This window comes from Stylophora pistillata, chromosome 2, assembly GCF_964205215.1.
Source record: "Stylophora pistillata chromosome 2, jaStyPist1.2, whole genome shotgun sequence".
NCBI lineage: Eukaryota > Metazoa > Cnidaria > Anthozoa > Scleractinia > Pocilloporidae > Stylophora > Stylophora pistillata.
The window spans coordinates 57,207,799-57,218,757 of NC_142520.1; the positions used below are offsets into that span (position 1 = coordinate 57,207,799).

The window sequence follows — 10,959 nt, forward strand, 5'->3', positions numbered from 1 at the left end:
ACCGTACAGCTGGTTAAACATAACCTTCTCGTACACTTTGGAAATGGCGGTAAGAATGGAAACAGGACGACAATTTTCTTTGCGTGTATCCTCATCCTTTTTAAATACCGGTGTCAAGCTCCCTCCCACTCTTCCATTCGGTTGGCCATGATTGGTTCATAATCAGATAGTGAATCAGCTGTGTTATCTCCTCTGCTAGGATGGGAGCAGCGAGCCTTAAGAGACGAGGTGAAATTCTATCTACGCCAACAGCCTTCCGGGCATTTAGATTGTCTAAGATTTCACGTACATAGCCGCAGCTCACAGGCTGGAAGACAAACAGATCTAGCATTTTAGACTTTTTCATCTTAAAACCACAGGCGGCAGTTGTAGCATCGAGGTTGGTTTGGATGCTTTCATTTATTCCATTTCCCGAAACAAAGGACGTGTTTTCATGATTTAGGACGACATTATCATTTCCGGAACTTGCATTTTGATGGGTGTCAATAGGATGATAATCGCCAGAACTTACACTAGGGCGTCGTCTTCTATTTGAATAATTGGAATTCCATTACTTCCTGGCCCACCATCACCATTATTTTGTGCTTTAGAGGCTGTATATGCATCATAAGTTTTCAATGGGGCCTTTCCTAACTTAAGAAAGAATCCAAATATACCTTTGCGCCCATTTCCCTTGATATAAGTTTTCTTGACAATCTGCTATCCATCCCTCTCGTACTTCGAACTCGCTGCGGATTAATCGTGAATAGTTTTCGTGTTTAGCCACAAGATTTTCAAAGGCTAACTGTAGTTTACTTGGACCATCTCTTACCTCTTGCTCTGGTCTTTGCGCTTCTGTTGACTTTGCTAAGGACTTTCCACATCGGGTGAGCGTTCCTTTGGCAGTCGTCTGATCAGTTTTCGCAGTTTTCAGGGCTTCCTCGGCACGTGCTCTTGCGCAATTCTTCGTTACAACCCAGAAATCGAATGAAATGTTTCCTTACTCAGAACTGGTCAGCTCAGAAGACCACCACAAACGGTATAATATTATCCAAGCTTCAATAGTTATTCGATCTATAGGAAACACATTTGCAATTCGAAATCAGAAAAACGCAAATAAAGCCTTAATCTCATAAGTAAAATTCAAAAAACGTGATTGGAAACTTACTTCTGTAGCAGGTCGTAAAAAACGGTTTCTCTCTTCAGGTTAGCAGATTCGGGTAAGTGAACAGATTATAAAACGCGACTTCTCTCTCTTACTGATTCTTCTGAAAACTGGTTTAAAACATGATAAGCGAACACGCTTAAATCACGGTACAGAATGAATTTCAATCACGAGTCTTAGCTTGTGACTAAATTATATCTGTCATCAAAGGCAACGCCTATTTGCTAAACGAAACATTCAAGGCACCTGTGAAGTAAAATTCGTCGCCTCTTAGTCTAGGGTTGCATCCCTAAAGCAGCCGACAATTCCACGTCTGGAATTACAAGCAGCCGTTCTCGCCTCCCATCTCGCAAAAGCAGGAGTGAAAGAGTGTACGATCCAATTTGGCGATGTCAAATTCTTCAAGTCCTTCCCGCAGTTTCAAGCCATTTGTCTCGGCAAGGGTCAGATAGATCCAGAATATTTCGGACCCAAGTCAATATAAGCACATTCCTGGTGAAGAAAAGGTAGGGGATGATTTGTCGCGAGGATTGCATGTGAAGCAGCTAACGGGGAGATGGATGAACGGCCTAGAATTTCTGAAACTTCCTGAGGAACAATGGCCAGTCCAAACAGCTACACCGCAACGAGAAGGAGATATGCAGCATGGCCACGTCCATGCCGTCAGAGCAGCCTCGCCTGCAAATGTCGGAAATGTTATCAATGTGAAGGATTTCTGAAGTTGGCAAAAGCTGATACGAGTTACCGCGTGAATAAGACGATTAGCCGAGAAGATACGCCTCAGGAGAAACGCAGCCAGTAGACAAGAAGGACCTCTCATACCCGAAAAGTTAAGGAAGGCTGAGATGTCATGGATCAGAAATTCCCAAAAGTATTTGAAGAGTCGAATGACTGGAATGAAGAATTTAAGACCCTGAGCCCGTTTATTGACGACAAGGGGATTATTAGGGTCAAAGGAAGAATTGACAAAGCCCTTGTGTCATATGAAGAAAAGCACCCAGTGCTGCTTCCCAATAAGCACAAGATATCCCTGCTGATCACACGCCATATGCACAGCCATAGTCATCCCGGAGTAGCAACGACGACTTCAAAAGTCAGACGAAAATACTGGATCCTGAAAGCGAACAAGCTCAGTAAGAGAGTGAAATTTAAATGTGTTACTTGTCGAGAAATGGCACACAAGGCAGAGACGCAGTTAATGGCAGACCTTCCGGCTCTCCGCTTAGCGCCGCAAACGCCGCCCTTCTACTGGAGCTGTCCATCTGCGGGAATTAGGAGTTGACCTCTCGACAATGGAATTTATCCTGGTGCTAAGAAGATTTTTCTCCATCCATGGATACTCGGTAGTGCTGTTGAGCGACAGTGGGTCACAGATGGTTGGCGCAGGGCGGGAACTGCATGAAATGGTCAAAGGTTTGATCCTGAAAAACTCTGTGATTTCTGTGCGAGAAGCATCAACTGGTTGTTCACTGCTCCAGCTGCTCCCCATCAGAACGGATGTGCTGAAGCTCTCGTTGAAAGTTGTAAGCGAGCCTAAAAGAAGGCAACTGGGGAACATATTTTGCTTCCGTTCGAGCTGTACACATGTCTTTTAGAAGTCGGACACCTCATAAATCAACGCCCTATCGGCCGTGTTCCTAACGACCCGGATGATGTAAGAGAGAGAAGTCGCTTTTTATAATCTGTTCGCTTAGCCGAATCTGCTAATCTAAAGAGAGAAACCTGTTTTTACGACATGCCACAGAAATAAGTTTCCAATCACAACTTTTTAATTTTACTTGAGATTAAGACTTTGTTTGCGTTTTTCTGATTTCGAATTACGAATGTATTTCCTATAGATCGAATAATTATTAAAGCTTGAAAAACACACCGAATGCAAATATGGCGTCCAATTTGAGTTGCCATTGTTCTGGACTGACTAGCCTCGTCTTCACGTGGAAACACAAAAGGATTATTACATGTGTGAGAGGCTAGTCAGTCCAGAACAATGGCAATTCAAATTGGACGCCATATTTGCATTCGGTGTATATTATACGGTGTGTGGAGATATTCTGAGCTGACCAGTACCGAGTAAGGAAACATATATCTTTATATTAAATGGGTGTCGTCGACCACAAGGCAAGTAACATAAGGTCAGGTTCGCTTAATTTGTATAGTAGCATTGTGAAATGATCATATATCGATCATATCAGAAATACAGCAAAATTGTTTTTTTCACCTGGACATAACACGAATGCACTTAAAATTCGACAGGAAAAAAGGTTAGCTACGGGAAAGGTACACAAGAGTTAACACTTTTAACTGAAATTAAGGTAATATCTTCCCGTAGGAATTTGGGTAACAACCAGATAAAGGAGTTACCACCTGGAGTATTCTATAACACCTCCAAGTTGGTAGTACTGTAAGTAACTAATATTCATTAATCTGTTAATAGTGCTAAGCGTTTTATTTTATTATTTACTAAATATAATTAAGAAGGTCCTCAAGCTTAGTGGGTGTAGTCGGCCATAAAGAAAGTGAAAGAAGTGGGATGGTTCGTAGATGGACAGTATTGGACAGAAGAGTTTAACATACCTTAGATCACTAAAGCACCTTCTCAATCAAATAAATAATCATCTTTTCAAATTTGTAGGGGGTCTTCCTTTTATTAACCCCGCTCTCTATTCCCTTGATAAATTTCCTTTAGTCGTATAAGCGTGGCTGGTATGAAAGGAGAGGTGGAGGGAAGCAAAGACATACCATTTGCAGGATGAGAAGAAATAAGTAGAATAACTGTATGGGAAAAAATCCACAGGGGAAAGACGCGAACGGGACACCATGTGAGGCGCCCACCCAAAGAGGTTGAGGTTTTAAAAATACGAATAAAAAGAAGCAAGGAAATAGAATTTAAGATGGTGACATACACAATCCCATGAGATGGACCACGAACAAACCAAGTCCACAACGAGAATTGATATTAAAAAGAACTTAAACTTATTTTATAAAATGATTTTAAGAACCCTCAAGCATTCCCTCAGCTTAATGCATACCTCGCACTTCATGTCTCTTTTTACGTCAGTGGAGACCTTAATATCGAGAGATGGCCATATTAACGCAAACGGCAAACCGCGGTTTGCCGTTGGCGGTTTCACGTTAGCTGTCTGCCGATATTCGGGATTTAAGATTTGCGGGAGGTAGCACTGATGAATTATGGGAAATTAGTACAAAAACAAGATGGCTGTTGCCCGAAGGTGGGTTGTGGATTAATTTGTTCGTCGGATTTTATTGATTAATTAATGAAAGCAGAACACGTTGATCCTCTTTAAATTAAGCGAGACAATAAAGATCTGCTGGACATAGAGTAGTTCTGAAGGCTCGTCGTCGAGTGATGAAGATCTCGATTTCTTATTTCTTGAAGCAGCTTTTCCTGGCCGTATGAATGGAGCCAGATAGGAAACAAAATGAACACCCATGCATTCATATATCATCAGAAATTGGCTTTTGTTTAACCTCAAAGTAATCCGACTGACAAAACAGTTTTAATAACAAGTAGCCAGTCGCCATATTTGTTTTTATTCATTCTTTCACTTCTATTTTAGCTGAGAAATCGTCTTCAAAATTACGTTTCTATGAAAAATATGATTCACACGCGAAAGAGTTCTAATAGTAGTGTTTCTCTCAAACGTGGGATTGTGATGTTTTAGGGTGCAAAAAACTTTGCGGCTAATCACTTACCTCTAGAGCGTGGTCTAGCCGTACAAACGTGAACCTGAGACTGCAAACCTGGCGGTAAGGCACTGGTCACGTGACTTCTTGACGCTAGCAGTTCGCAGGAAATACCTAAAAACCTCGATTTTAAGGTCCCTAGTATCTCAATGAAACTCGAACAGGATTTATAAATTTCCACGTATTAGTAATACTAAGTTCTTAACCCTACAGGTTTTTATACGGCAACGAGATCAAGAATTTACAAGGCGATGTATTTTCCCAATTAGTCAAGCTGCAGTGGCTGTAAGTGAAAAGTCGTCTATGGAAATGATCTATATAAACATTTGCAACATTTACTTCCAGCACTTCCCAACCCTATCTCTCTCTCCTCCCTCTTTCCCTTACTCAAGTGATATTCCTCAATTTCCGAGCTTTATATCCCCTAAGATTAGTCATGTCATTCAAGAAAACAGAGGGTTTCGTGAATGTTACAGAAGGTAAATATAATTTGTTTGTTCACAAAGTCGAACCAGAGAACACTCAAAAGAAAATATCCCACGCAGCAACTGATTGACTCTGGAAAACTGCTCTACTTACTTAGAACTAACCTTAAATCCAGTGTAAAATCCTTTTCCTGCTCAGTTTCTTACAGAATAATCAGATTGTTCAATGAAAAAGTAAGCGAACTGGAGTTAAACATTTCCACGTTTTTGTAATACAAAGTTTTCAAAACCTACAGGCGGTTAAACGGCAACATGATTAAGAAATTTCCAAGCGATGTATTTTCCCAAATAGTCGAGCTGAAATGGCTGTAAGTAGAAGCTCGTCGATTTATATAAGCTATTGCAAGGGTCACGATACTAAGTCCCAGTCCTTCCCCTCCCTCACCTCTTTTTCGCCTTTCAGAACCCTTTGATATCTGCGTGGCACAGAAACTTATGACCATGCTACAAACTTTATGACATAAAATAACAAATCTTGAAAGCAAGTACAAAAGTAGCAAAGGGCAAAACTGGTTTAACACATCACATGTCTTAAGTCAGGAATACTGATAGTAACTACAACGGACGACTGAATGAACACAAACAAGTGCAAGAATCAAAACAGTAAGGATGATGAAGAAAAATAACATTGCTAAACAAATTCCCCTTGCAAGGAGGTATTGACTAAGACTCTGCTTGATGTTTAACCTACAGCACATGCTATTTTCAAAACCTACTGACTCTAGAAAACTGGTTTAATCATTCAATTACAATTAATCACACATTATTTGGAAGTTAACCCATTGACACCTACGTGTAACATTTTTATATAAAAGGATTTAAAAAAATAACAAATCTTGAAGGCAAGTACAAAAGTAGTAACGGGCAAATCTGGTTTATCACATCACGTGCCTCAGGTCAGCAATACTGATAGTGACTATAACAGACGACTGAATGAACACAAACGAGTGACAAGAATTAAAACAGTAAAGGTGATGAGAAAAATAACATTGCTAGGAAAATTCCCCTTACAAATAAGTATTGACTGAGACTCCGTTCGATATTTAACCTATAGCATATGCTATTTTGAAAACTTACCGACTCTAGAAAACTGGTTTAATTATTCAAAAATAGATCTTAAATCTAGGGTAAAATACTTTTTACAGGCTCATATACGATAATCAGATTGAAGAACTAACACCTGGAGTCTTCAATCACAACGTAAATTTGACTCATCTGTAAGTAATAAAAGTTTAAGAGCACAAAGCTCATGTTTTCATTCTCTTCATTTACTAAATGTTAGCCAAATTTTCATCAAGCTTAATTCATGGCGAGGAAAACAGGGTCGTGGATGGTGTTTAAATCAATTGTCGTAATTGATTTATTGGTCAAGCTAGAGCCTCTTTAAGTGCAAAACTTCACTTTTGTGACAACATTTTGCATCTCTTCAGTATACGCATGGTGCTCTGGCAGTGGCTTAGTTTAATGAGAAAACGTGCAAGACAAGGATAAATATAGATATTGACAAGAGTTTATATCATCACGCGATCCGAGGAGACTCGCAGCAACCTCGAGTTGAAAATGAATTTTAAGCTGGGAAAACTGACTGTTGGCGTGAATCAAATTTGCATAATGGCGGTAAAGAACCGAAGAGGGTACCTCCCCCTCTTTTAATCGTAGTTGTATAGAATATTCTAAAGGTTACTTTTATCCTGGCACGTGTTCGAGGTGTGCTCAAAGTCCCTTTATTCGTTGAATACGAGCGACTATCTCTTCAAGTTTAATAAGGGTCATCGACACTAAGGCAAGTAATAGAGTTAGGTTTGCTTATAAATTAGCACCTTGGAATGATTATATATCAGTCATATCAATATTATTGTAAAAGCGGCTGTTTTACTTCAACATGATTCGGATACTTGAACTGTAAATCCGACAGAGAAAAAAGGTTTGCACAGCGACAATACATAAGAGTTAAAACTTTCAACTGAAATCAAGAAAATATCTTCTCGTAGGATGTTAGGTAACAACCAAATAAAGGAGCTACAACCTGGAGTCTTTAATAACAACTCCGAGTTGATCGAACTGTAAGTAACTGATACTCATGCCTCTATTAATAGTGCTAAGTGTTTAAACACTTGGATTAAAATCTCATTATTTATTAAGATATGATCAAGGAGGTCCTCAAGCTTAATTAGTGGGTGCATTCAGTTGGGACGGTTTGTAGATGGACAAAGTTGAACATAAGAGAGTAACCTATCCTCATTACAGCATCCTCTCATTCTCATAAATGATCACATTTCGATATACGTCGGCGGTCTTCGTTTTGTAAACTCCAATCCCTATTCCCTTGATAACTTTTCATTTGTTTTATTTGTACAAGAGTAGCTGGCATGAAAAGGAAAGATAGAGGGAAGCGCAAAGGGATTGTCTTTTCCTTCAAATCTTTACCAGGAAATAAATGAAGAAATACTTTATACAGGATAAGAAGAAATAAATAGAATAACTTTAAGAAAAAAATTCAAAAGGGTAAGGCGCGAACAGGACACCATACGAGGCACCCACCCAAGGGAATTGAGGTTTTAAAAATTTAAAGCTATACAGATATCTAAGGAAGCAAAGAAATAAAATTTACGATGGTGGCATGGACAACTGCCGTGAGATGGATCACGGACAAAACAGGTCCACCTGAAAAACTGATATTAAAGAGGACTTAAACTAACCGGTATTTTATAAAATTATTTAAAAGAACCCTCAAGCTTACCCTTTCAGGAGGGGACTCACAAGTGCCACAAAACACATTTTTATTCAGATACTGCATACTCCATTACAGTCCACATAATAGCACATAAACTGATAACAAACGCCCACAATCAATGACCAAGGACACAATGACTTATCTAACAAAAAGCAGGAGGTGGTCTAAAAGATTAGGTCCCTTTGAAGCCAAGCCTCGTATGACTGTTTTAAGTTAAAACTTAAACAAGGGTCGTACTAATGCCGAATGAACTTCTTTCGAAATCAATAATTGGTAGTTCATACATTTTTGAGCTTCAGAAAGCCTATCTGTCCAAATGATGTATTTTCCGGGAAATTCAAACTAAGTTATTGTAAAACTCTTTTAACTCTTCTGTTCATACAGACAACTTAACGACAACAACCTGACAGAGATGCAAGAGGGCTTGTTTGCTGGTTTAAGAGCATTGAAAAAGCTGTGAGTTTTGAAAAGAAACCTTTAAACATATAACATGGGAAAAATCAAAATTATTTATATGAGAAATCGGAACTCTGCAAATTGTCATAAGATAAAACTAATATGTCACTCTGAAAAAAAAAATGGAAACATGTATAAATACTGAAGTAAGAGATCATATACCATGAGATGTACTAATTTGATGAATGAGCAAAATAATGCGCATAATGGATGCTCCAGTTCCTAAACAGCAAATAACAGCAGTGTGGCACACTACGATTCAAAATAGGAAAACGAGTATTCAAGCGACCAGCCTCAGACGTATCGAAAACTATCAGAAATCAAATTCAACAAAAAGTCAGGATGTTGACCGGTATTGTGTATCTTAAATTGTTAAAAACTAGATCATTGGATAATGCAATGCAAGACTTTTTATTGGCTTAGCCATTATGGTATATCAGCCAATATACCATAATCTACAAATATGGTAAGCGTACGTGTCAGCTTAAAATTAAAAGAGAGCTAAAAATTTAATAAAATTTAATAATTTAATTTAACGTTTTTAATAAAACAATTATTCCACTCGCACTTGTTGGATATGAGATGATTATAGCCACCTCGGCGCTACGCGCCTCGTTGGCTATCTATCATCTCATATCCAACGCGCGCTCGTGGAATAATTGTTAATTAGTTTGAAAGACTCACCTTTGATAGCTAGATAATGTGATGGAAATTTACCCAGTATTGTCATTTTATTCTAACTTTTAATCAGATGGCTGCAAGACAACAGAATTGAAAGGCTACATAATTACGTTTTTGAAGACTTGACTAATTTGGATGAGCTGTGAGTATGATAAAAAATATAATGTGTTTGCACAAAATGTCTAACTCTTTTTCAAGTTTCTTCTCCTTGAAAAAAAAAAAAAAAGTGCGAGCTATTTTCAGCCATGGCAATTTCAAGACGATTATTCATATTATAATATAACTTGATCGTTATCAATAAAGATTTGGAAATGCAAAGACTGGCAAAAACCAACGATAAAAACTGACGTTTCGGTGTCATCATGACGCCATTGTCAAGGAGAAATAAAAATGACAAAGCTAAATTAGCATAAATATGTTAGGAGCTAATTAAACAAATACTTTTGCGCGAATTGAATCGCTTTGCACGATCAGAGTGGGTTTTAGGTCTCTGATGAAAAGCATTTCGTTCACCAAACAATCGAACTTGTTACTACACTTTTTTAGAATGTTAAAACGTTTCAGTAGGTCTTTTGGGACTTCGCTGTGCCGTTCGTGGTAGTGTTTATATATTGAAGATGCCTTTCGTTAATGTCCATCCACGTGTGTGTGTAAGTGTCCGCGTGTATAGCCCACATAACCCGCATAACACAGGTCAAATTGAAATTGATAGACGACGCGTTGTTGGTTGACGATCTGTGGCTTGATTTCTCGTACTTTAAGATCTTGGCCAACTTTGCGGCTAACAAATACTGGCTGGACAGTTGTCTGCACCTTCATGCTAAGATTCTTGAGCTCTTTCTTAACATAATTTGCTGATTCCTGATCTTTGAAAGGTATGACCACACGAACAATGGATATTGGTTCTTTAGGCGTCTGTGTGGACTGCTTACCAACAATTCTTGATTGTAAGAAGGTGTTAACGGTAGAATTTACCAGGCCTTCCGGGTATTTAAGCCGTGCGAAAACTTTCTTTAGGCGATCACACTCATCAGAGAAATGGGCTCAGGAGAAAGATAATCGGTGTGCGCGATCCAGCATAGTTTTCAGCAAGCTCCGTTTGTAGCGATGGTCTACATGGCTTTGGTAGTGTAATAGTAGACCCGTCTTTGTTGGTTTCACATATACCTTGGTTTCAATCATGCAGCTCGGATTGCGGAGGCAAAGCGAAGTCCTGAAAGACCTACTGAAACGTTTTAGCATTCTGAAAAAGTGTAGTAACAAGTTCGATTGTTTGGTGAACGAAATGCTTTTCGTCAGAGACCTAAAACCCACTCTGAACTTGATCGTAACCATAATACATAAACAATAGCCTCCTTTTGGCGCAAAATGTACACGGATATTTGTCCGCGGACATTATTTGTTTCAAGATGTGAACACTGAAAGCTGCGAGCTTTGAGGAACAGATACTGTCCAAGGACATATGTATTAACAATAGCCTCTCTTTAGCGCGAAAGTATACACGCATACAAATTGCTGGACGATCGTGGATTCAGTGAACTCTGAAATGAGCTTCCGACCGCATACAGATTGCTGGTCGAGGCACGCCATCATGACTTAAATAGGGCATGTAAACCCAAGAATCGTACGTCTTCTTTTCACATAGCTGTTTAGCAAATATATCGAGTACACCAAATGTGCGAGTCCATTTTCACTTTCAAAAAGCTCTTCCAAATTTAAAACATTTGCCATCTTGAATTGCGCCATCTTTCCTG

At 39.0% G+C, this 10,959-nt stretch overlaps 2 protein-coding genes and 1 long non-coding RNA gene across 3 annotated transcripts in view; all 3 read left to right on the forward strand.

Annotated features, from left to right (window-relative positions):
- The first annotated feature begins 1,994 nt into the window (after positions 1-1,994).
- On the forward strand, positions 1,995-2,426 carry LOC148740589 (uncharacterized). Its single transcript, XM_088749696.1, has one exon. It carries the CDS (start codon positions 1,995-1,997, stop codon positions 2,424-2,426), a length of 432 nt encoding a protein of 143 aa, XP_088605822.1.
- A 984-nt stretch (positions 2,427-3,410) lies between these two features.
- LOC148740590 (uncharacterized) lies at positions 3,411-5,643 on the forward strand. Its single transcript, XR_015996494.1, has 3 exons — positions 3,411-3,545; positions 5,063-5,134; positions 5,571-5,643. It is a non-coding gene; the product is annotated as an uncharacterized LOC148740590 (long non-coding RNA).
- An 842-nt stretch (positions 5,644-6,485) lies between these two features.
- LOC111343670 (uncharacterized) overlaps positions 6,486-10,959 on the forward strand; it is a 22,509-nt gene continuing 18,035 nt past the window's right edge. The window contains exons 1-4 of the mRNA XM_088751276.1: positions 6,486-6,551; positions 7,326-7,397; positions 8,453-8,524; positions 9,276-9,347. Coding sequence (XP_088607402.1) covers positions 7,327-7,397; positions 8,453-8,524; positions 9,276-9,347 — 215 coding nt within the window. The 5' untranslated portion in view covers positions 6,486-6,551; position 7,326. The remainder of the gene's footprint in view (positions 6,552-7,325; positions 7,398-8,452; positions 8,525-9,275; positions 9,348-10,959) is intronic.

Coding starts and splice junctions, on each gene's coding strand:
- LOC148740589 (XM_088749696.1), top strand. CDS start 1,995: ATGGATCAGAAATTCCCAAAAGTATTTGAAGAGTCGAATGACTGGAAT.